Source organism: Dermacentor albipictus, unplaced genomic scaffold (genome assembly GCF_038994185.2).
Source record: "Dermacentor albipictus isolate Rhodes 1998 colony unplaced genomic scaffold, USDA_Dalb.pri_finalv2 scaffold_12, whole genome shotgun sequence".
Classification (NCBI taxonomy): domain Eukaryota; kingdom Metazoa; phylum Arthropoda; class Arachnida; order Ixodida; family Ixodidae; genus Dermacentor; species Dermacentor albipictus.
This window is the reverse complement of record NW_027225566.1, coordinates 4,247,369-4,274,242: the sequence shown is the minus strand read 5'-3', so window position 1 is coordinate 4,274,242 and position 26,874 is coordinate 4,247,369. Positions and strand designations below refer to the sequence as shown.

At 45.3% G+C, this 26,874-nt stretch overlaps 1 protein-coding gene across 13 annotated transcripts in view; it reads right to left on the bottom strand.

Moving 5' to 3' along the window:
* LOC135914174 (uncharacterized) overlaps nt 1–26,874 on the bottom strand; it is a 74,549-nt gene that overhangs the window by 46,131 nt on the left and 1,544 nt on the right. For 5 of the 13 annotated variants that reach the window (XR_010568233.2, XM_065446910.2, XM_065446914.2 and 2 more), the window contains exons 2-4: nt 16,623–16,709; nt 13,987–14,116; nt 13,750–13,857 (exon numbers count right to left, since the gene is read on the bottom strand). Coding sequence is in view for 12 of the 13 variants with exons in the window: in XM_065446910.2 (XP_065302982.1) it covers nt 13,750–13,857; nt 13,987–14,116; nt 16,623–16,709 (325 nt within the window). In the remaining variant the exon portion in view is untranslated. Of the gene's footprint in view, nt 1–7,060; nt 7,130–13,749; nt 13,858–13,986; nt 14,117–16,622; nt 16,710–25,424; nt 25,503–26,874 lie in introns of all 13 variants that reach the window. The other 8 variants (XM_065446916.2, XM_065446917.2, XM_065446920.2 and 5 more) reach the window with 3 other exon arrangements.

The window sequence follows — 26,874 nt, the reverse complement described above, 5'->3', positions numbered from 1 at the left end:
GCTCAAAACTAAGCGCAACTAATTGCTTGCTGCTTATAGAATAACCTCTAAATTGTAATTAAACGCGAATACATGCAAGTCAAAGTTATTATTCCTATCACAAAATGGTACATTTTATTTAATTATTTCTAATAGCTTTTCTTTGACGCCGTAGTGGCGCTGTCAGCGCAAGACGGTATCCGCAAACGTAAAACCCTATTCTAAAACTCTTCAGTCCTACGTGCCCCAACGCTAACACCCGCAAAGCTCTTTGGGGCCCCAAAGTATTGGGGCCCCTATTCTAAAACTCCCTTATATTTTCACATTTGGGCCGTGTTCGCTGAATAAAGGTTCCCGATACTTGCCATGTTTAATACAGTCAAACGCCGTTACAACGAACACCACATTAACGAACATTTCAGATTAACGAACTTTTATGAAATCCCGTGCCGACTGCTTATAGTTTCAATGTAAAAATATTTCACTACTACGAACTTCAGAATAACGAACATTTCAGAATAACGATCGTTATTTAATTTCCGTGTCATCTTAACAACACCTCAGTACTACGAACTCATATCCCGAAATGCGAGGATTCTTAGATTTCCGTGTATCCGTCACGGCAGTCGGAGCTCTAAGCTAGCAGACGACGCAGCGCGAAGAGCGGGCCGCCTTGCAACTTGCTTCCCGCAAAAACCTGAGATGGCGCGGAAGGAGAAAGATGCGGGCGGAGACTTTTTTTTTTTTCCTTCTCCGTTGTGGAGGCAACGACGCACCAGGTTTTGTGAGTGGAGAGGCGGGGAGCATGGGCTCGTAAAACCTGAGACGGTGCGGCAGAAGAAAAAAAAAAGTAGTAATTAACGCTGAAGTGGGCCTTTTTTTTTCCTGTTGCGGAGGTGACGACGCATCACGTTTTTCTTGCTTGTTTTCTCAGTTGTTCGCGTGCTGTCACCCGTATCAGGCCTGTCTATCTTGTTTTTCTTCTGGTTATATTATTGTGTTAGAAGTGCGTGCCGGCGTTCGCGTTGCCATGAGCTCAACAACTCTAAACACGGCGAAGAAGCGCAAGCAGTTTTCTTTGAGCGAGAGAGCAGAGATTTTTCGCGAGATAGAAGACGGGAAGAAACAAACCGTCGTGGCTAAAGAACGTGGAGTGGCGCGGTCGACGATCGCCACGATTCTCAAAGATAAGGAGAAAATCTTTAAGCACCAGCAAGAACCTTGCTGCACGTTACGGCAGCACCCGAAGACCGCGACGAGTCCGTGTCGGCCACAGATGCGTTGGACTGCTTGCGAAAACTCCGCATATTTATAGCCAAAAGCGGCACAGCGGCCGAAGGCGTGCATAAGAATGCGGACGGTCTGGAATCGTTCGTGCTGCAGTCTGTGCTGCACCCGTCAGAAGACGATCACGGACTATTTCAAATAAATGTGCCTTGTCTGACGATCACGTGTGCATTGTGTGAGAAACGAGTTCAAGGAGGTAGTTCAAAGGTAGGACGCTTGCGTTACTGAAATGCTATTGTTATGGCTAATTTTTGGGCTTTCACTATAACGACCTTTCAGAATAACGAACATTTTCCCGCGGTCCCCTGAAGTTCGTTGTACCGAGATTTCACTGTATTTGGTTCCTTTAGAACACAGTGTAGTCAATCTATGCCACTGTATGTAATTAGTAGGCCTTAGAAGATGCCATCAAAATTCAAGACGTCACAACCCCCAGGTGCGGGAACTTAAGTAGGCGTCGCCAGCCGTATTTTGTTCTTGCGCTTTTTCTGGCTTACCATGCGTCTTATCGTTGTAAGAGTGGCGTTTTTGGTGTTGTAGAACGGTAATTTACTGATGCAGAAGAAATCGTTTTTCACTTTAGTGTCCCTTTAATACAGTTCAAGGCTAGACATAGAATAACATGTTACCTGTATATGTTACATATGAACAATGTTCAGACGTGGGAGCACCTCTAGGCCCGTTGCGGTTCGATATTGCAGCTATATCAAAGCTAAAAGCTTAGTGACAACACGCTAAGTTTTCCAATCCAAACGAGTTGTTGACACCTCTCGGGAAAGCGCAAAAACTTGCCAGTCGTCGTCAACAGTACACTCACCATGCACACTGCAACACGATACCACATACCAGCATGGTGCCGCACGATAGACGGCGCGACTATCGCAAAATGGTGGTGCCCTCAATAAAACATTCTATGGTACAGGGAGCATTGGATTTTACTCGTTGCAGCAGGCATCTGGTTAGTTTTTCAGCATTTTTAGGCTCATGAAGCAATGGTTGTCAGGTCAGGAAGCAAGGAGAAGCCTCGTCATACTTTATTATTGCGTTCAATCAGCTTTTCTCTGCAAGCAATGTGGTCTAGCATGCGTCTAACTGGCGCTGGAGCCTGCATGTGCTTTGTTCAGTTGCTGTACAGTCTTGTACAGTCATGTGACATGTTGCACAATATAGTATGGTAATAAATAAGAGCACTTGCGCAGGCTGTGTTCAAGATGCAAAATATTAGACAGCTAGTCAAGCTTCAGTCAGAGGTCAGCCTGAAATCGACGGCGTGCTTGTGTGTGACTGAGAACTCCAAACTACAGGAACAACTGCTCGTAATAATTTGTATATATGCTGTCGAAGAGCTGACTGATAAAAGCAATTCATGGTGGGGAAAATAAAGTTGCACTTGATGTTAGTTGAACATAATTATTAAAATAACACGCACTCATGAGTACCTAACGTTTGAGACAACATTCAAACAGCCTATAATACGTCAGATCGGGAAATTGACAACCCAAGAGAAGCTTCTGTGTTTCCACTACTGCTGTGATTTAAAAATTATGTTGAAGAGTTGACTGAAGTACAAATTTTATGCGTTTTTATTGAAGTGCTGGGAGCACTGAAGGCTTGTTTGGACGATACATCCAAAGTTATATTTTTATGCGATAGCGTTAAGGGCCCCACGTCACAGAAAATCCAGCATCAATGACGGCGTCCGCGGCCGAGAAAATCATCCCTAACCCTGCATCCCAGGTCACGCAGGCCCTCCACGTGGCAGTTAGGCATTACTTAACTACAGTTAAACCTTGATATGACAAACTTCAATATAACAGAATTTTCGACATAACGAAGTACTTAACTTTTCATAGGACACCATGTATTTAGAACCTTAATATAATCAAGTGTGTTTTCAATATAACGAAACTTCTCTTCTGCTGCAAAGGCATGCTGAGACAATAAATGGTATCTTAAGCAGATGAGGCTGGTCAAATGATTGACATTACAAGCACCTACTTGCAAATGCACCTCTCAAATCACGTGACCCAGCACACAAGAGCGACCGCCGAAGTGGTTATGCATCATGTTACATGTAATGTCCAGATGCAATAAGATCATATCGCACCTGCACACTTTGTGCATTGTGTGCCAGGATGAAACAAGAAGGATGGCGGCTTCATGAGCACTGCCTTCCCACATGGGCAAAGGGAAAGAGGGGGAGCTCGCTTCAATCCAATAAAGAGTGTGTGAGGGACAAGGGGGGGTTAGTTGGCGCAAGTCACGATTTCTGGTGCGCACCTCAGCCATGGCTGTGCATGGCTGCAAGCATGGCTAAGCGCACACGCAGCTGCGCACCCTGCTTTAGAGGTAATCTGCTGCGTGTGCAAAGAGTGGGTGTGCTGAGACGGCGTGGCATCATGTAAGCTATCTTACCACACGTTTAGTATTAGAGGTTGCGTAATCTCAAATTTCAGTCACCTGCTGCAGCGAGACAGAAGGACCGTTCACTCCCCGCTGCTGGCACTCTTCCCGATAGCGTCATCCCAGTGCGGGAGATACTATCAGCCACGGGGGTGGAGTGCACGCAAAAGCGTGGCTGGCTTCACTTAATTCATACTGCCGATGTGAAGGTGTTATTGAGACATAAAACCATATCATTCGTTGCCGACTCCCAAATTCATTAAAATGAATTGTTTTCTCTTTCAAGTTTGCTTTTTTCCATTGCCCAATAATTTGGAAAATTCTGCAGTCCCTTTGCATGCAAGAAAAATCGATTGGAAACTGTACTTATTTGCATAAAAGGACAACTAGATTTCAATATAACGAAGCAAATTGCCGATTTTACCTACTTTGTTAATCAAGGTCTAACTGTAATTGAATTTCTCAAAGTAAAATGCCTCAGAAAATTTGTAACGCACGTCCTATACACAACCTACAGACATGATAGCATCGAATTGTAACTTGAATATACAGTGAAACCTCATTAAACTGTAGCTGGCCGGAGCTTGGAAAAAGTTCGTACTCAACGGCAATACTGATTAATCGAAATAGTATGAGATCGCTCACTTAACAGATAAAAACGGAGCTCAGAGAGTGCGATAAAAGGGCAAGAACATGCAGTATTTATTCACTTTGCGCAAAAAAAGTCTTATTTTCGTTTGATGTCGAGGCGGCCTAGCGGCAATGACAGCGGCCTCAAACTTACTGAATCTGCGAGCCAGCTTTTCAGCCAGCCCCTTCTTCTCGGCGAATACTCGCATGGCAGATTCTTTGTTGGCATTGCATATTCACCATGCATGGGCGTGGTAGCGCTGCAGAAGTCATGGGGCACCTTTTTCATTGCGGTATGCTATTCCCGTCATGACAACCGCATTAATGAGGCTCACCTATCGCACAGCTTCTGCCACTGTCGGGCCTGAATTGCCCATGCCGTAGCTTTCCATATCGTCCTCATCACTGTCGTTAGGCAACGCTTTGGTAACAACAGAGGTAGCGATGGCGAAAAGTCGAACCTCTCTGCCGACATGTTTTCGCAGTCGCAGCTGCATTGCCGAGCAACTTCACATTCCAAATGCCACACACCATAGTTAACGGTAGATCCCTGTCGTGTGCCAGCACCGACTTATTCGTGCCATGTTCAGTAGCACGAACAATGTCCAATTTTTTCTTCTATGGTGAGCACCCAGTCTTTTTAATCAGAGCTTCGGCATGACGCGAGTCCTAGCTTGCACGACACCACAACAGTCTCTGGCACGGCACCAAAATGATGGGTCTGTACGATTCGCCTGCACCACTGTGAACCAGTTCACGGCGGTTCACAAGAAGTTAAGAAACTGTGCAGCTCGATTCCGGAGGTGCAGGCCCAGCGAAACACTCGAAACAAATGCAAAGGTGCAGACGCAGTGTCGGCGTTATGCTGTTAGACTAATGTGCACAGAGTGCGCAAGTTTGAGAGGTCCTGAACTGCAGGTATGATCGGTTTCTGGGGCATAAATACACACCACGGTTGCATAAACATATCAGACGTGCGTAAGCACGGTTTTAACGGTGCTCGCGCCCGTGTGCTGCGTCGTCTGCTGCGCCGCTGATTCGCACCTCTATGCCTGCATCAAGTCGGCACCGACAGTGGAGCAGGTGCAGCAAAATCATGAACCAGCCCTGCACCTTTCCTGCACCTTTTGAAACGAACGTTGTGGTTCTATGGGCGCCATTGCTGCACCGCTGAAACAAATGGCGGGGTGCAGCACCTCGCGAACTGGTTGAAGTGGTGCAGGCGAGTTGAACGTAGCTCATGTTGATGTGGCTTCACGTGCAAACACACAGGGTGCTCAAAGGCCATTGTTCTGATTTCCGAGGCTTGTTACTGTGTCGGGCCGCCCAATGGGGACAATGAAGTGCCGTGATTGCGCAAGGAAAAGGGGAAACCCTACCCTATTTACACGATTGTAAGTTGACCACTTTTTTAAAATTTGAAAGTCTTAAGTGGGGGGGGTCAACTTACTATCGAAACCAAAACATGGCCCTGCCAAAAAAAGTGAGACTAACGGGAGCTACAACGTAGTCACAATTTTATGTTTGCTCTATGGCCCTACCCGTAGCTTTTCGCTATCCCGCGTGTTTGTTTGCTTCTCGGAAGGGTTTTTCAACATTTTTGAGAGTTTTACAGTGCACGCAACACTTATAGGGGGGTGTCGATAGTTGATGGAAGCGCCACTGTTCCCATTCGCGGCGGCACCCTCAGAACGGCGGCGCTTGCGGGGAGTATCAGTAGTTAATAGTGGGAATAGTTTTCAGTAGCATTATAGTGAGATAGTCTACAGAAGAGCAGACACCGCTCGCATGTTCCTCTTTCCCTGTTGAAAGGCAGTGGCATTGGTTTGATGCATTCCACTTGACTGCCAGAAAGGTGCTACTTCTATGCTTCCCCAGTCGTCATGAGTGCTCCAGGCTCACTAATCGTTCGGCACTCGTTCACAGCAGCGTTCAAGAGGGCTGCCATCCTTTACGCCGAAGAAACAAATCACTGCACAGCAGGCCGCAAGTTCAATGTTTCTGAACCGGTGGTGCAAGAGTAGCGACTGCAGCGAAGCGAAATTTTCACCTGGCAAGTGAGAAATTTCCCACGTGCCGAAGTCTTGACACTTTCCAGAGCTGTAGGCTAAGCTTGCGGTGTACGTCGCTGAAATGCGTGGTCGGTCACTGCCAGTGAAGTGCAACATGGTCATGAAACAAGCCCGGACCTTCACCTTTTAAGGACCTGCTCCGCCGTGAGTACGAGTGGCTGGCGGCAGAACACCGCGAAATTATGCCACCAGACCTGTCAAAAGAGCCTCCCTGATGGCTGCATGTAGTTCAGTGCATTCGGCGTGGGCTGTTGTTCCACAAGATGTCGTGGTGCGGTCATTTGCCAAATGTGGAATTTCGCTGGACGGCTACACGCTGTGGGACCGTAGCAACGATGACGATGGCAGCACTAGTGAAGACGAGTAGGCCAGTGATCATGTCAGCTACTAATGAACGTTCGTTATCGAATGCGCCTTCGGGTATGCTCTTTTTTTTTTTCCTGTCCCGTGATATGGGGGGGTCGACTTACATTCGAGTCGACCTACAATCGAGTAAATACGGATACGTGTTAACCGATGTGTACATAATAAGCTGGTACAGTTTATGTGGATACAAAACGTATTATATTCAAAGGCCGCTGTGTCGGGGATTTGACTTTACTACTTTTAAAACGAAACTACAGTTTAAGCTGGTATGGTTTAATGAGTTTTTACTATATGAGAGAACAAGCAGAAACTCGAACACAAACCTCTTCTCCAGCTGCTGTTTGAGGTCTGTCTTAGTGGGTGCGGAGCGGCCTGCTTGGTTCCTTGCAACACTATCAAAAAGAAAAAAAAAAAGCAGAAAGCTAGCCTACGTGCATAGTGTTTGCCACCAGCATGTACATGTTTACATGTTGTCTACATTTATATGTTTGCCAACAGCAGTTACATAAACTGCAGTTGCCGGGAAGCCTGAGAAGCAGTCAAGCATCTTTGAATGCCATCGTATTCCACTCATAAAGGACACATCCAGTGATTGTTTGATTTCAACGGATGTTGTTGAAATTCGCTGGGTACGTTCCTCTGGCACACTCCTATCATGCCCTCAAAAAATCAGGTTTAAGAGGCATAGATTTTTTTTACAAATGAATTTAATAAACGGCCTCGAACACCCTACCTTACCTGCTCCTCAGTTACAGGCAACATTGTGTATGATGTCAGGAGAGTCCGACACGAAGCATGCCGGCATCATGCAGACAACAGCGACAAGAGCACGAAGGAGTCGACGATCGTGAGCTAGTGCTTCGAGCGAGAAGTTGCTGTCACGAGAATTTGCAGTCCCTGTGGATGGGCAAGTGATGGGGGGTGGCAAATGGTGTTGCATTGTTGGCTGCACGAACTTCAGCCCTCGCCATCTGCACACACAGTTTTACTTGAACATACACAAAATCTGCCTGTTTTGATATGTTTTGACATATTTGATGTCAACGATGAGCGGCTAGTATTATCTCTCAAGCGAACGACGAGTGGTTGCTGCACCTGCTGATCGATGTAAACAAATGCACCGTTCGGTGCTTTGGACTGCCAGCGGCATTTTCACGAGATACAAATGCGGAAAGTCGTGCCCCACATCTTACAGTGAGCATGCGAAGCGGTTCCCCGAGAAGTGGTATAACACCTAAAATAGGAGCAGCCCGTATAAAATCTGTGGTTTGGTCTACCCTTGGTCTTATGTTGCAGCACGACATATAGTACATGGGCACAGGCTCTCGTGATGGCGGGTCGAATGCGAATGGCGATTTGTGGCCATTGAATTCGTCAGAATCATACCCGTCAATATTTGACAAATCCGAAGAGCTGGTGCAGCTGACATTGTCACCCAAAAATGTGGCGCGGTCATAATTCAGCCGAGCATCTGCTCTTCACTGCCAGTGGGCGAGACCAGCCTGCCTTGCGCGCCTTCCCCGGTAGAGACACCCATGACATCATACAAAACTCAGCTGCTTAGTCAGGTTTCAGTTTCGCTTTTGCTCTTCTTTTGCTTATTTAAAGTTATTTTCGAATTTGCAAAACAATTCTATCACGTGTGACGGGGCGTTTTCGGAACTTAAGTATTCTATTACCTTGACAGGGTCAAAAATCGCCGGAGTCACTTTAAAGGTGAAGCTTAAGCGTCCTCCCAAATTTTGTTACTCCCCAATCTACTAAAAATTGCTAAATCTGATGAAAAAAATACACCGACAATTCTGATACTCCCTAATGCAAAATTTGAGCACAGCTGTGCATGCGCTTTCATTTCACTATATATTGGCTGGTGCAGACAATCAGTCTCATGCGACATGTTGCAAGTGGAGCGAAATGTGGCACGACTGCGTCACTAATCTGGAGATCATGAGGAAGCGCGTGGCTGAAGCGTGGGTGCGATTCACAGCAGCCACGCAGGCAACCTCTGCTCATGCAGCGCTTTGTTTCCATACAGAAGACGTGTATTACTCTGGCACCATCTCGTAGAGATCACTGCCGTAAAGCTCCTCGTGCACAGCACTACGCTTTTCTTTTTACACTTTCACCATACCCTCCTCCACCGCTATCTTCCTGGTGCTGCTTTTTTTCATCCCCCTTTACGCTCCACATTCACTCTCATCTATCGCTGTGCTCATTTGCTCAGTTACGGAGTAGAACACCAAAGCTCGCCGCAGAAACAAGCACCTAAGAAGTGCGCTGTAATTGTTAAAGTTCAGTCGTGCTTTCAGATGGTGCACAATGTTGCTAGTAGAAGAATTGCAACGGGAATGTTTGCCAACACGTAGAAAACTATCATATTGATTATTTTCTATAGGTGCAGTAACAAAAGAGTTAACAAAGTGCGTATTTGGATTGCCCTGCCTGGATAATAAGCTAAGCTGCAGCAGATGCCAATCTAATACAGCAACACAAATTGAACCTTCACCAATATCAACACACACAACACCATTCCGTCAAGGGGGGGAATGAATGTGCCATCGTCTGCCTCTGTGCCTAATGTAAAACAAGTGCTACAAACTGAAGACTTGCCAGTGTCAGTCGCTTTAATCCTCCTTCGTACTCGGGGAAAGCTATATATAACGGTTGGTCTATATATAAGGGTTGGTCTATATATAAGGGTTGGTAATATAGCTTTCATTGATTACGAGAAAGCGTTTGATTCAGTCGAAACCTCAGCAGTCATGGAGGCATTACGGAATCAGGGTGTAGATGAGCCATATGTAAAAATACTGGAAGATATCTATAGCGGCTCCACAGCCACCGTAGTCCTCCATAAAGCAAGCAACAAAATCCTAATAAAGAAAGGCGTCAGGCAGGGAGATACGATATCTCCAATGCTATTCACAGCGTGTTTACAGGAGGTATTCAGAGACCTGGATTGGGAAGAATTGGGGATAAAAGTTAAAGGAGGATACCTCAGTAACTTGCGATTCGCTGATGATATTGCCTTGCTTAGTAACTCAGGGGACGAATTGCAATGCATGCTCACTGACCTGGAGAGGCAAAGCAGAAGAGTGGGTTTAAAAATTAATCTGCAGAAAACTAAAGTAATGCTTAACAGTCTCGGGAGAGAACAGCAATTTACAATCGGCAGCGAGGCACTGGAAGTCGTAAGGGAATACATCTACTTAGGGCAGGTAGTGACGGCAATAATCAGAAGAATAAGAATGGGCTGGGGTGCGTTTGGCAGGCATTCCCAAATCATGAACAGCAGGTTGCCATTATCCCTCAAGAGAAAAGTATATAATAGCTGTGTCTTACCAGTACTCACCTACGGGGCAGAAACCTGGAGGCTTACGAAAAGGGTTCTACTCAAATTGAGGACGACACAACGAGCTATGGAAAGAAGAATGATAGGTGTAACGTTAAGGGATAAGAAAAGAGCAGACTGGGTGAGGGAACAAACGCGAGTTAATGACATCTTAGTTGAAATCAAGAAAAAGAAATGGGCATGGGCAGGACATGTAATGAGGAGGGAAGATAACCGATGGTCATTAAGGGTTACGGACTGGATCCCAAGGGAAGGGAAGCGTAGCAGGGGGCGGCAGAAAGGTGGGCGGATGAGATTAAGAAGTTTGCAGGCACGGCATGGCCACAATTAGTACATGACCGGGGTTGTTGGAGAAGCATGGGAGAGGCCTTTGCCCTGCAGTGGGCGCAACCAGGCTGATGATGATGATGATGGTACTCGGGGACCTCCTGGTCCCCGAGTGGGCCTAGCCAGGTGACGTTGAGTTCACTTACATCTATAGTGGACCAAATAAAGTTGTTTCACTCACTCACTCACTCACTCACTCCTGCATACCTCAACATAGACAAGCAGCGCAACGCAACCTGAATAATGCTGTCTCACTATGGGACTTCCAATGGCTGGTAAGTTGTTTCCTATTGCATTCATGACAGCAACACACGATTTTGCAGATGAATATGTGCAAGTGAACTGGTTCCAAACTGCAATCAAATACCTCCACGACACCACAGCACAGCCGCATAGTACGGGGGCAAATCAAAGTCTTTGCCCCCTTTTTTATTAGTCAAAATAAGGTACATAGAGGTAATTACAAATAAGTAGAACCTTGCTGATACGTTCCCACTACATATGTTTTCCCAGCGCTAACATTCGCAACACAGAACACAAGAAATTACCCAATAGAGTTATGTTCATTTTTTTACTGGTTCACACGTTCCCAGAAAACATGATATATTCAGCACCAACATTCAATACACCGCCAAACTGTGATCATATGATACGTTTTTCAGCCGCTAGAACCAATGTAAAGAAGAAAATGAGCAAGGCGCCTGCAATCAAGAAGAGTATATAGCTGCCCGCCGCAGCAGCTTCACTGGAGTACTCGGCCACCTGTCATGTGAAACGCTGACGCGCTCAGTTGCTTTTGGTACTAGCGAATCTTGACTGGGATCGTCGCACGCGACATTCACAGCTATCACCACTAATCGTCTTGCGATAAGTATCTTTGCCTATCTGTTTTACAGGGCGCAGTGCTGTTAGAAGCGTAGCGCACGCTTTTAATAGGCGATAATCAAAACATGCCGCCGTTCCCTCCTGCAAACTGCGATCGTATCCGTTTTCCGGCTACTAGATCCCATGTAAACAAGAAAAAGTGTGAGGCGCACGCCATCAAGAATAGTATACAGCCGCCCGTCTCACGTGAAAACAAAGGCGCACACAGTTCCTTATACCGGTACCAGCAAATCTTCGCCTGGGTCATTCCATGCCGTATGCATAGCTATCATCGCCAAACCTATTGCGATAAGCATTTTCACCTATCAGTGTTACAGCACGTGGTGCGTAGTGCCATTGGTATACTGTTATAAACGGTTTTAATAGGCAACAATCCAAACGCGCCGCCGTTCCTGCTGCAGGCGACGCGATGTGGGCATCTCGTTTCGCTTCAGGGGCATCCAGCGTCGCCCACCAGCTCGATTCCGCTTCGGTTTCCCGTCACCGTCTTAAAACACCACGCAATAGGTAAACCAGCTCGATGCTTGTCGACGCGTCGTGCTGCAACGAACCGCGCGACACCTCGCATTACGTAGATGTCAATAGTTGAGTCTGTAGTTGCCGTAAAAACCAGAATACAGGTCGAACTTTTCTTTCAAAAAACCATCGCGAAAAGTCGACCCTCGACTTATATACCGGACATTGGCGGAAAAACTACGGAAGTCTTGCAACAATGGGCGGATGAAGTAAACAGCCGCCTTCGCCATCGCCATCAGCAGCAGCGCGGCGTTCAGCAGCAGCAGCCCTTCGCCCGACCCTGGCAGAGGGAACAGTGGCAGATATGGAAGGGGCATTAGGTTTTCCCGGGGACCGAGGGCAAATAGACGAGAAAAGAGTGGCAGTAACGAAGGGGAGGCTAGAGGATTGGTGGAGGAAGTCAAGGGATAGATAATAACATAAATCGGGGACATAATGTTTCCTCTACTGTTTTAGATAGGTATCTTGGGGGGAGGAGGGGAGTAAAAACTAGGTTGAGAAAAAGAGGATATAAAGATAGGAAAAAAAAGAATAATAATAAAATAGGAGGGGGGGGGAGCAAAAGGCTAGGTGGCGCCAGCCGCCGCCCGTTACAAAGGGTAAAGCCGCCATCCATCCATCCATCCGTCCCATGGCGGCGTGGCGATGCTGTGGCACAGGCATTTTGCGTTTCCATTGTCGCAAAGTTATATTAATTAAAGGCTGCACTTTCATTTTGTTTCAAAATGAGCGGGAGCGGAAGCCGACTTCAATTCACCGTCGCCTTCAAGAAAAAGGCGATTGAGTACGTGGACGCCCACGGCAACCTGGCGGCACAGCACGAACTTGAAGTATCCGAAAAGAGCATTCGGTAGTGGCGGAGGCAAAAGCAACGTATTACAACTTGCAGCAACCAAAAGAAAACGTCATTTCGTGCCGAATCGCAGCGGACTGCAGAACTGGAAGGCAAGGTTGCAGAGTCCGTCCGCGAGCTGCGTGTAAGATCGCTGCCTGTGACTGCCGAATGCATCCGTTTGAAAGGGGTAGAGATCGCACGCGCCTATGGACTGGGCAGCGAGAAGCACTCGTCATCTGACTCTAATCAAAGGCGTTGCTCTGATTCGGAGTAGCGCTTGCGCACTTCGTGCCCTTCTGTGTACTGTACACCCGACGAATTTTTAACAGTATCGCGCGACCATCGACCCGCGTGTTTGTCAGCACCTTATCATTACGGCACGGAGCAGCAAAATAGCGAAAGTAAGGGCATGTGTACACATGCGCGTATCTCGTTTGTTTCGCTGCTCAGCGCCGTTAATAAGGTGTTGACAAGCACGTGTGTCGATGGTCGCGCGATACCGCTAAAAACTTGGCCAGGTGCACATGCGAGCAGCATTTAAATAAATACTGTCACCATTGTGCAACCCCCTAAGTCGCATTTGTTTCAAGGTAAGGGTGTCATGTCATTCAGTACTTTTGCCATTAAAAAAGATTTCTTTTTTTTAATTTTGAGAATTCGTTAGTTGGGGGATCGACCTATATTCCGGTCCGACCTATAGTCCGGTTTTTACGGTACTCCGGACCATACATTTTCCCACTTAGTATGTTTTTTCTCGCGCTTTTTTTCAAGACGTATGAACGAGGTTCTACTGTACACGTACTATTCTACATACCTTACAATATTTTTCCACATAGTCCCCACATCGATTCAGACATTTGTCCTATCACAGCACTAAATTAAATATGAGATGCCCCTGTCGTCAGTGAGTGATGCACTCGGCCTCCCCGAACACTCACTGTCATGCCATGCAAGTCTTGACGGCCTTTTGCAAACTCACAACACCACCTCCTCACACTTCTCAAAGCAAGACACCTTCCGCCATATGCGGGCTGCATTTCTTTCAATGGGCGTTCGTCTCTCGCTCCACAAAAAATGAATCACACTTCATTGCTCACATGTTGTGGACGTGTGAAGCACAACCGCCATCTTGAACAAATGACAGCAGCGCCATGTCGCGGAGCTAACAGCAGATGAGGCCAGGCCGGCCCAAGAAAGGTCCACTGCTGGGAATGGATATGTTGACTTCGCATTCACAGCCGTAATTTGGCTAAAAAACATAGGGGCAAAGACTTTGATTTGCCCTCATATGTAGCCTATGTGGGTAGAAAAGCTACACACCAAAGTGCACTCACTTCTGATGAAGGCCTCATGACGCATCTTCCTTTTCTGTTTCTTTGTCTTTGCCATCCCTGCCACCGCAGTAGACAAGGCTGGTCCTAACCCAGTTGCACTACCTTGCACCTCTGGCTGGCCACCAGCAACCTGAAAGGCATTGGCAGAACACAGACATGAAGAGAAATGAAAAACAAGGATCTACTATATTTTTAAAGCTTTCTGAGGCTGCTTGCTTCTTGCTAGTTGTGTGCCTGCTTCTATTACTTGCTTGCACTTGGTGTAGAGTAATCCAAAGTGCAACATCCGAAGTGCCCTGCTAAAATTGAAGCACTCAAAACTACACAATACAGAACCCTGCATGCACGAACATTTCTGAACCTGGGCCCGCCTGAGCAGCTTAGTCTAGATGTGCCTTAAAACTGCCATTGCTTAGGTGGTGTATTCTGAAACATTACAATAAAACTGCTTGCAATGGCAATAAAACATTGCAAAAAATGTTCTCCGACAGAGTATGCGTACAGCTAACATGAAAATGCCGACAGAAGCAAAACCTGGGATAAAAATTGCTGGCATTTTATTTAAATATATTAAGTAAGCTTAATGTTGCAAACCCCAAGAATTATACACACTTTTAAAATATGACAGTTTCACCTGAAGAGGAAGCATTGGCAGCAATAACAAGATTTAGCATTATGCTATAGCTCCTCATCCAGTGCTCTAACATTATGTGGAGGCAAAATGGCACAATGCAACATGCGAGACTACTGCTGCTGCACAACAGGAAAATACCTGCCACTATGCTGTCGCATAAGGAATTTCAGCAACGGTGTTATTGGTGTTGCACCTTGATGATGCACTAAATGAGACAGGCAGAAAATTGGGAAAGCTTTTGGTGTTTATCAATGCTAGATTTAGCTTTATGTTTACTGCAATTTCCTATCAGGCCAACGTATTCACTACAGTGTGGTAAGCACACAGCTGCTCAGGAGGAATGCTAATGTGCATCTGCACAATGCCCATGGCAGCAATGGAAGCCAGAATGCTGCCTTGGCTCCAGCAGAGGCGTGAAGTGCAAGAGTGATCGATCTTATTACACCAGGGTGTAACAAGATGGAACACCAGCTAAGCTGGTCTGATACCCTGCACGAGAGTGACTTGGCCTTAACGCTTTTGCAGCTAAATGCACTCTGTGTCTCGATATAAACCTTCTAACCCTCTAAACGTGGTCTACGCATGTGCGTCAATACCGTGAAAGCACAATGGCAGCGGCACAAGAGCCCCTTCATATAATTGCTGTCGCAATAAAATGGCCCTTATGGCAAGAAATGGCATAAAACTATATTTGATGCTAAAGTAGCTGAAATTTCAAATACACCTATTTGACCTTATGCATGACAAAAAATGAAGGTGGAAAATGCACTGCCATACCAACCCTGCTGAACCCACCATGAACAAATTCTCATTTACAAATTTAAGGCGCACGAAAAACACTGCTAATGCTCTTAAGGTGATAGCCATCGATGTAAACTGTGGGTGATCATACAGCAATTGTCGAAGGGCTGAAATAAAGTGGTAAAATTACACAAGTGCAACGAAATAATCATACCGAGAGCAATGCAACAGTGCAATCTCAAGAAGTGCTAACAGTCAGATTGTATATACAGCGTTTTGTAGTACAACTTTTTTTTTCTGCGAGAACAATCCTTGTTTTTGTAGCAACAAAAGGAATTAACACTTTTCCCCCCCAAAAAATATAAAATCGAAATCGTAACTTTTTAATTATTATTTTGCTTGATAAGGTAATTAGGAGACAGTTTTTCCAACTTCTCACTTGACTTTTACACAGAATGCCTTGGATCTATGCTGAGTGTCAGCATGTGTTCGAAGGTCCAACCTAGGCTAATCAGTGAGCGGGACTGGGCATGGCCCGGGCCCACGGCAACAAGCCCGAGCCTGGCCCGAGGGCATCCCGGGCCCATAAAAAATGGGTTTACCTGGCCCAGGCTTTCTGGCAGGCTCACGCAGTGTTCTTATGCAATACAGTAAAAGGAGGAACCACATTAGATGGCCTAAGACAGACAAGCACCCCATCTGTGCAACCCATGACATGGCGCACATAGACACAGCATGCAGCTCAAAAGCTGGTAATGAGGAAAGAAAAGCTTGGGAAGTTGCTTGACTAACCAGACCCAGCAACTGTTCATGCAGAAATGTCAATGAGGCAAGACGGGCACCACACTGCTGCATATCTTAACCCTAAAACAGACAAGTTAGTAGTGTAGCTCAAATCATTCTCATGCAAGTTAGTGCTGCCCATCTGCAACTAAACCCCATTTTCACCTGGTTTCAATTAATTTTGGTCTCTTCAGTACATGCATAACAGAGTACTAGAGAGTATGAATCCTAATCCCTGCTATACGCCTTCAGCCATTTTAAAGTAGCCTCTAAGGTATACTTGGATATTTGCATGCACAAGTATCGGCTGGCGCAGGACAGGGGTAATTGGAAATCGCGGGGAGAGGCCTTCATCCTGCAGTGGACATAAAATAGGCTGATGATGATGATGAGCAAGTAAACTCTGCAGAGTATTTACGAAGGTATTCACACCTGCTGCAGGCCACTGAGAAGATGAATACAAGCAGGACATAAATACCAAGGGTTTGGAATCTCCTTTCTTCAAATCAAGAGGCCTCTTGTCATCCGAGTTACCCTTGGTGGCCTTCAGCTTCACCTTTCCCATCTGCATAGTGAAGAAAAAAAGACTTTGTAAACAGTGAAGATTGACCTGTGGCTTCAGATGCCACTTTTCCACTGCTAAGGTATCTAAATAATACAGTATCACAATAACACAGTTATTCATATACACTCATCAAAATGTGCACATGCAAAAAAAAATTGGTGCTGTATTATAACAACAACAACAAGAAAGCATCAGCATCAACATCAGCATACAAGCTGGTTAAATTCAAAATATCTGAGAAAGCCTCTGAAAATTGCAACAATAAAAGCATTTAACCGGTGAAGGCTCCAGAAGCATTGCATGAAGGGCATTTGTTGGAGAAGTGCAGACATGTTACAAGGACAGCAGTAGAAACACCCATTAGATAAGTGGTTAAAAAAAAGTGAAACTTGAATACATAATGCAGTCCTTCAAAAGTGTGCAAGTAAACTTGTGCATCCTTTCTTAAAAGGACAATAAAGAAGATATTTGGTTATTTTCATGGAACACATTTCTAAAATGTCAAGTGGCTCACACTTGTGCACAATGAAGACTTGATTTATGTGTATGTGATGCAAAAACAAAACATGAGTGATCATGCAACTTTGACAATCCTATGAGTGTCATAATGTGCCGCCATCTGGTTGATGCTAGTTACCATGTTTACTTGAAGACAGGTTGAACATGAACATAGGTTGACCCCTATACAGGGTGTCCCAACTATCATGCCCCAAGATTTGTCATCATGTCATCATCATCAGCCTGGTTACGCCCACTGCAGGGCAAAGGCCTCTCCCATATTTCTCCAACAACCCCGGTCATGTACTAATTGTGGCCATGCCGTCCCTGCAAACTTCTTAATCTCATCCGCCCACCTAACTTTCTGCCGTCCCCTGCTACGCTTCCCTTCCCTTGGAATCCAGTCCGTAACCCTTAATGACCATCGGTTATCTTCCCTCCTCATTACATGTCCTGCCCATGCCCATTTCTTTTTCTTGATTTCAACTGAGATGTCATGAACTCGCGTTTGTTCCCTCACCCAATCTGCTCTTTTCTTATCCCTTAACGTTACACCTATCATTTTTCTTTCCATAGCTCGTTGCGTCGTCCTCAATTTGAGTAGAACCCTTTTCGTAAGCCTCCAGGTTTCTGCCCCGTAGGTGAGTACTGGTAAGACACAGCTATTATACACTTTTCTCTTGAGGGATAATGGCAACCTGCTGTTCATGATCTGAGAATGCCTGCCAAGCGCACCCCAGCCCATTTTTATTCTTCTGATTATTTCTGTCTCATGATCCGGATCCGCAGTCACTACCTGCCCTAAGTAGATGTATTCCCTTACGACTTCCAGTGCCTCGCTGCCTATTGTAAACTGCTGTTCTCTTCCGAGACTGTTAAACATTACTTTAGTTTTCTGCAGATTAATTCTGCCCCAAGATTTAAAATTACGCAAATGTTATGTAGCTGGACAGAACCCAGGTAATGTCGTATGCCAACATTTGGAGATGGATTATTCTTTGTATTCTGCCTAATTAGATTCTTAATCAACTTGTCAAATATTATAATTACACGAAAAGCGTCAATGAGAAGCTTGTACAGCAAAATGAAAAACTCCTCATACAGCTTTCTGTTGCTCAATGCATGCTACATAAAAGTACTTTCCCAAGCGTGAAAGAAGCATGCATTTACATGCAGTGCCTCAAGTAGCCAGTCGCAGGGCAATTCACGCCAAAGTTGTCCAGCTGTACCTCGTCCTCAATTGGGTGTATACAACAAGAAATGATCACCTCCATATCATCATAATGTTAATCAAGATGCTCACATGTGAACACTTTATAATGCCACTATAGATAAGCTTCATGCAGCAATCAAGAAACCTATGACATCGCCAGCACACAGGAACATGGAGAGAGAGAGAGAGAACAACTTTAGTAAAAATGCCTGCAGAGTCAATTAGGCTCCCTCCACGCAGGGAGGACAAGCTTTTACCGCGACGCGGCCACTACGTCAGTCTCGTGCATTGTGCTCCTCGAGGTTTTGCTTCCTCGCTACTTCCGCGGATCCAGAATAAAAAAAAAAAGACTTGTCGCTAGTTTTAACTGATTGGCTTCAGTTCGTCACCGTAGTAATCTGTGGTTAAGCTTATTTTCCTGTACAACAATAAAAGGCTCAGGACCGATAGAATTATGCATGCCTGTCATGGCCTGGAGCAGGTTTATAGGAGGAGAGTCACCACTATCAGCTGACACATGCCTTGAGTGCTTCGCGACTGAAGAATAGCTTCATGAAGCAACAATAAAAAGGCAGCAGCCTCGTGGTCTGTCACTGTTCCACCCATCCAGCGTTGTCCCATCCACAACATTGGAATAATCGTCACAAGTGGTATCGCACATGGGACTTTTCCCTCTGAAAATCAGCACTCCAGGAAACAACAGGGTGTTTCATTTGTTTGCCGCCGCTTGGAGATACTCAAGATATTTAGAAATTATGGGGTTTTACGTGCCAAAACCCCTTTCTGATTATGAAACACACCGTAATGGAGGACTCCGGCAATTTTGACCACCTGGGGCTCTTTAATGTGCACCTAGATCTAAGTACACGGGTGTTTTCGCATTTTGTCCCCATCGAAATGCAGCCGCCGTGGCTGGGATTCGATCCCGCGACCTCATGCTCAGCAGCCCAACACCATAGCCACTGAGCAACCACGGCGGGTAAGATTATATTTTACATTCCACCTAATTACAGAATTAGTCTTAATGAATAAATCGACTTATCAATTATAATTAGATGAAAAGTGTCAATGAGAAAATTGTAGAGCAACATGAAAAACTCTTAACACAGCTTTTGCTCAATGCGCGCTACATAAAAGTGCTTTTATGAGCATGAAAGTTGCCCGCAAATACATGCAAAACTGCAGCACAACTGGCCACTCGAAGCACTTTGCATGTATTCACGGGCATCTTTCATGCTCGGAAACACTTATGTAGCACGTATTGAGCAACAAAAAAGGTGTATCGGGAGATTCTCATGTTGCCCTACAATTTTATCATTGACACTTTTAATCTAAGTATAATGATTGAAAAGTTGATTAATTAAGACTAATTGGGCACAACACAAGAAAATCAGTATCTCCAAGTGACGGCATACAATGTTACCTTGGTTCTGTCCAGCTACCTAGCATCTGCATATTTTTGAAGTCTGGCCCAAGTGAAACACCCTACATAATCAAGAAGTGCAAGCAGTAAAAGCAACAGTAACTTGAGGGGTCCTAATGTGGTTCACGCCACGGAGCACAAGACATCCTTAACTAGCAACAAAGTGATTATGGGAAGCAAAACAAGGAATGCAGTGTAATTGCAGTTCTTGAGGCCTTCACATTTTTTACTAAAACCAATTATTTCCCCTCAAGACACAGTGCAATCGAGGAAAAAGGAAAAAGCACAAAAAAAAAAAACAGGGACAAGATGTCACTCTCTCGATGTCCCTCTCTCGTGTCTCTGTCTTTTTTTGCGCCATGTCCTTTTTTTCGAATGAATCATCAACAAGCCCAAGCTCCTATGCCAAGTGCAATCGAGGCCAGTATTTCAGCTTGAAGAAAATAATTTACCTTATGTTTGGGAAAGCACAGCTGGTAAAGTCAGCTTCCAACAGATCGCAAACGTTATAACTACACTCAAGAGTGGTGGTAAATATTTCCTGGGGGACTACAGACCAACTTCTTTAACATGCATCTGTTTCCACGATTGCATAACAATTGTGGAAATTTACTGCGAAGTTGCATTTCCCTATAGACTGCAGCCTAAAAGCAATTTCATAGTTTTCTAAGCTTTTAAAGGGGCCCTGAACAACTTTTATAACAAATTATTGAATGACATCACAATTACATTATGTTGCCTCATTAAGCTCCTGCCGTAAAGTTTTTTTATTATTCCTTCAAGCACAAGTGAAGTTAAGACGTAAGCAGCTTTCTCCTATCATTTCCACTGGCGCACTGGAAGCCCCACAGGAGAGACAGCAAGGGGCAATGCCCCACGCAAAGGTTGAATGCCTTGGCGGCGAGATGGCTCTTGGCGGCACCCCCTTTTTGCCATGGTATCTACACTACACTGTTCATCTCCCGAGGTAACGAGCAGCTGTACTGTGTAGAAAGCCAGTGCAATGATTAAGTGCTTTTTCTGTCATTTTGAGACTGCAGGCATACATATTTTTCATTTATTTAACTCAAATGAGCAATAATTGCATTACTGAGAATGTTCTCATGATCTCAAAATCAGTCGGCAGCCATTGGTGTGTCCAGCTTCTTGCGATGACGCTACATGACAACTATGCATAAGAGAGCAAGCGATTTTTCACTGCTTTTGATACCAGATTTTATTCTCTCTGCTGCATACAGTGCAATGATATTTGTCGCGCATGTTCACAGGAGTCTCGTCAAGGTATCAACAATGTTTTCTTTCTACACTCAAAGAGTGTTTGAGGACCCCTTTAATGCATAGTCCACCAATGCATGACCTAGTATAGCAACACATGTTCAGAATAACACCTGTCCATCCACAAGTGGAATATGTATCTGCAACCTGCTGCCCCTATCTACCAGTTTACCTTTAAAGAGCCAGTTAAAATAGGGCTGCTCTATTTATCTCCAGTTATTATAATTACCAATCTAATACAGCTAAAATTTATTGTGCTTCTCAACTGCCCTCACATGTTCTCAGCATAATACCGAGCTATCATGCTAAATGCGCAAGTATTCAAAAACCACTACAACATCCCCACCCTTGCCTTTTGAAGTCCTTCTGTCCGGGCGACAAAGCTTATGCAACTGACAAAGCTTATGCAACTACCTTGGCTTCAAATACATTTATAGCGGAATGGGTGTTTTTTTTTATATTTATCTGCACTCCTACTTACCACCTGCATGTGGAACTACCTACCTGACATGACCTGTTAGTGAATAAAAATGACAATCCAGTCATACAATTTAAACAGATTTACTTGGAGTGGTATCAAAAAACTATGCTATTCCAACCTGGAGTTTGTATACAGACAAACCTTATGTACACACCTTATATAACTTATACAACCTTATATATAGTAGACATATTTATTACACGTACCTACATCACCCATAAGGTATTATTGTAAGGGGGCTTTGTTCCAACATGAAACTGGCATATTGCTAAAATAGTAGTAGAAACAACAGGTGTAAACATCAAATAAGATTCAATAGTCTTAATAAAAATTCATCACAACAAAAAAATAAGGAAGCACTCATAAAAAGAAACATTCATTGCATACAACTTAGCATACCACAAGAGTAAAATTGTATACAATCGGCACATCAAAAATAATTACGGCACGTAGAAAATCATGTGAAGAAACAAGATGACTAGGCAGCTTATTCCAGTCTTCTATTGCATTAGGGAAGAAAGTATTTCGAAACATTAATACAGCACTTGTACGGCCTTATCTTTCTAGCAACTTTTTCTTAATGAAACATACTGAAGCAATTTTTAAATACTGGTCTTTGGCAATGCCAGTTTCGCTATTATATATTTGGTGTAACAAATTTAACTGTAGGATTTTTCTTCTATGATTAATATTGTTACACCAATACACAATAGTGAAATTGAAAATTTGGAGCACAGCAGGATCCTGTTTGTGATAAAATGAAATCTTTCTGATGTTTGTTTTCACCATACATGAGATGGAGAATGATAACAATGTTATTAAACCGCTCAGAAAGCTCAAATGACATGTGCTGTTACCACAGACATGCAAATGCAAGGAGATTGGAAATAATTACAAGAGATTTGTGCTGCATTGAGACATTTCACACAAAGCCAGTGAAAAAGAATGTACAGATCAAGAAACTGCACAAACGCACAGTGCTTGCAACAGCACTATGCGACCATTTGGCAGCAGCAGTGGCGGCAAGCAGACAAGCGTGCAATCAAGGATTTTCTACTGTCGTTACAGTGCAGTCACCTCATCGTGTTGAAGTTATCAGCAGCCCGGAACTCCACTACGCCGCACACTGCACATGTGCAAATTGGATTTCCTGCGTACCAAGGCCCGCCCCACCCACCGATCCTGCTGCTGGTATCTGCTTACTGAAAATAGTCACGTCACGACAACAGAAGTGGAAGGCGCCACCGTCGTCTACAAATATGAGCGTCGCTGCAATGACCTCCTCATTCAACAGGAGCAGTGGCGGCAAGCAGACAAGCGTGTAATCAAGGATTTTCTACTGTCGTTACAGTGCAGTCACCTCATCGTGTTGAAGTTATCAGCAGCCCGGAACTCCACTACGCCGCACACGGCACATGTGCAAATTGGATTTCCTGCGTACCAAGGCCCGCCCCACCCACCGATCCTGCTGCTGGTATCTGCTTACTGAGAATAGTCACGTCGCGACAACAGAAGTGGAAGGCGCCACCGTCGTCTACAAATATGAGCGTCGCTGCAATGACCTCCTCATTCAACAGGAGCAGTGGCGGCAAGCAGACAAGCGTGTAATCAAGGATTTTCTACTGTCGTTACAGTGCAGTCACCTCATCGTGTTGAAGTTATCAGCAGCCCGGAACTCCACTACGCCGCACACTGCACATGTGCAAATTGGATTTCCTGCGTACCAAGGCCCGCCCCACCCACCGATCCTGCTGCTGGTATCTGCTTACTGAAAATAGTCACGTCACGACAACAGAAGTGGAAGGCGCCACCGTCGTCTACAAATATGAGCGTCGCTGCAATGACCTCCTCATTCAACAGGAGCAGTGGTGGCAAGCAGACAAGCGTGTAATCAAGGATTTTCTACTGTCGTTACAGTGCAGTCACCTCATCGTGTTGAAGTTATCAGCAGCCCGAAACTCCACTACGCCGCACACTCCACGTGTGCAAATTGGATTTCCTGCGTACCAAGGCCCGCCCCACCCACCGATCCTGCTGCTGGTATCTGCTTACTGAAAATAGTCACGTCACGACAACAGAAGTGGAAGGCGCCACCGTCGTCTACAAATATGAGCGTCGCTGCAATGACCTCCTCATTCAACAGGAGCAGTGGCGGCAAGCAGACAAGCGTGTAATCAAGGATTTTCTACTGTCGTTACAGTGCAGTCACCTCATCGTGTTGAAGTTATCAGCAGCCCGAAACTCCACTACGCCGCACACTCCACGTGTGCAAATTGTATTTCCTGCGTACCAAGGCCCGCCCCACCCACCGATCCTGCTGCTGGTATCTGCTTACTGAAAATAGTCACGTCACGACAACAGAAGTGGAAGGCGCCACCGTCGTCTACAAATATGAGCGTCGCTGCAATGACCTCCTCATTCAACAGGAGCAGTGGCGGCAAGCAGACAAGCGTGTAATCAAGGATTTTCTACTGTCGTTACAGTGCAGTCACCTCATCGTGTTGAAGTTATCAGCAGCCCGGAACTCCACTACGCCGCACACTCCACATGTGCAAATTGGATTTCCTGCGTACCAAGGCCCGCCCCACCCACCGATCCTGCTGCTGGTATCTGCTTACTGAAAATAGTCACGTCACGACAACAGAAGTGGAAGGCGCCACCGTCGTCTACAAATATGAGCGTCGCTGCAATGACCTCCTCATTCAACAGGAGCAGTGGCGGCAAGCAGACAAGCGTGTAATCAAGGATTTTCTACTGTCGTTACAGTGCAGTCACCTCATCGTGTTGAAGTTATCAGCAGCCCGAAACTCCACTACGCCGCACACTCCACATGTGCAAATTGGATTTCCTGCGTACCAAGGCCCGCCCCACCCACCGATCCTGCTGCTGGTATCTGCTTACTGAAAATAGTCACGTCACGACAACAGAAGTGGAAGGCGCCACCGTCGTCTACAAATATGAGCGTCGCTGCAATGACCTCGTTCGGCAGCAGCAGTGGCGGCGAGCTGACACGCGTCTAATCAAGGATTTTCTACTGTCGTTACAGGTAGGTGTTTGCCGTCCGTGTTTTAGTTAGCCGCCTAAGGATAGTCTGCCACTGCTGCTGCCTACTGTTCCAGTTTCTTGTCTATATTGTTCACTTGTTACCACATCACTTGAACCAACTACTCTCCAGTACGTCCGACAGGATGTCTAACTCTGTTTGTGACGAATGTGATGTGGCCATTAAGGTAAATGATGACTATTGGCTTTGCTGCGAATGCTCGGGACATTTTCACATCAGTCATAATTGTTCGGGAGTAACCAAGAAAAAATTGAATTTAGGAAGTCCTGGTGCTGCCCTTTGTGCCACAGTACTAAGGCAAGCTCCGGCGTTTCTAAGGTGCAGGATGTTTCAATCACCACCATGCTCCTGGAAATCAACAAAAAACTTGACGAGCTGCCCCCACTCAAGCAAACTGTTGGTGAAATCGAGACATCGGTAAAGCTGCTATCGGAGAAGTACGATGATGTCCTTGGGAACCTTGCCAAGCATGATGGTGAAATAAAGACACTCGCTGCCAAAGTGACTAAAATTGAGGTATCGTGTGCTAGCACTGAAGTGCAGGCCTTCCGCGCCATGGTTAATGACCTGGAATATCATAGTCGAAAGCTTAACCTCGAAATTCATGGCATCAAGCAAGACAAAGACGAATCGCTCATGGACAAGCTAAACGTCATAGTGTCTAAACTGGAACTTGCTCCCCTAACCAAGGAAACTGTCTAGCCATCCATAGACTAAAATCAAGAAACACGACACCAGACATAATAATTCGTTTTACTCACCAGTCAACAAAGGACAAATGGCTTGCCAAAAAGAAACTCCTTCCAGGTATCGCGCCTGATGCATTCATGCTGGAAAATCTGACGACACAGGATCAAATGTTTCTGAAGACGGCGAACGAATGGGCACGTGTCAATTTTTTTAATCAGTCATTGGGGTCACAGTGCATTAGTGTGCCTTCCTTAACCTTGTACAGCGCTGAATTTGGTTTTTTGGATTCTGTCGCATGAGTGCGCTCTTGGGATCGGATGTTGGTGGCTCCACCACATGGTGCTCACTGCGCATGTTCCTCTAGATTGAGCGGTCTATAAAGGAGTGACGCAATAAAATGATGTCAGTTGAGGGTAGCGCCTTGTCCTGTCGTCTTTCTTGTCTCTGTCGTTTTGCGCTAAACAAAGTATTCATGAATAATTTCAGCTTTGCATGGTACCGTAATGGTAAAGTCCTCGTGAAGAAAGAAGAGGGTCAGAATGCTTGCCTAATAAAGTGCGTGGCTGACCTTCATAAGCTGGTCTTTGAGGTCCAAGTAAAAACAAATTTTTTTCTTTCATATAATAATGGCATCGGTGTGTGAACCTTATGTTTTTCCTTCCGAATTAAAGGCGTTCATTGGACCTGGGCACAATGAATCAGTTCGTTGTATTCATGTAAACTGTCAGTCGGCGAGAAACAAGACAGCTGAACTTGACGCCATGTTTAGCAGCCTAGATCTGGAGCTTCATTTTATTATGCTGTCAGAAACTTGGTACCACCACAGCTCGTTTCCCTGGCTGCTCCTGAACTATTATTATTTTTTTTGATCCAGAACCGCTTCCTGTGGCGGAGGCATCTGCATGCTAGTGCAAAACTGCCTCAACGTGAAGTGTGTTCAGGAATTTTCGTGTGTCACTAATAGTTATAAGTGCTGTCAATCCTTCATGCTCTGCTTTTTATCGTCCACCAAATAGAAATTCCGATTGTTTTTTGCTCTTCCTTCAAAGGCTTCTCGAATACGCATCCGATTTACAGTACAATATCATCATCGGTGGTGACTTTAATATAGATCTTTGTGTTAACACTGTCCCGAGGCGTGATTTTGAGCTATTGTTGCACTCTTTTGCCTGCCGTAATGTCATACATTCTCCTAATAGAGTCGCCTCTGATACTTCAACGTGCCTCGATTTGTTCATCACGAATTGTGGTCAGGCCGATATCAAATCTGATATCAAAGCAAACCTACATGAATGAAGAATATTTCAATTGTGGATAGCTAAATATAAGTGAATTTTGTATCTCTGCTAACATGTGTGAAATGCGCAACAATGACCATGAAGTTCAACTAGGCCATTGTGCTATCCTCGAGTGGCATAGCCAGCGGGTGGCACACCAGGCACGTGCCCTCTCACCCTCTCTGTATGAAAACATACTGCGTGCTGTACGAAAACACTACCGAGACTGCTACTGCGCAAAAGC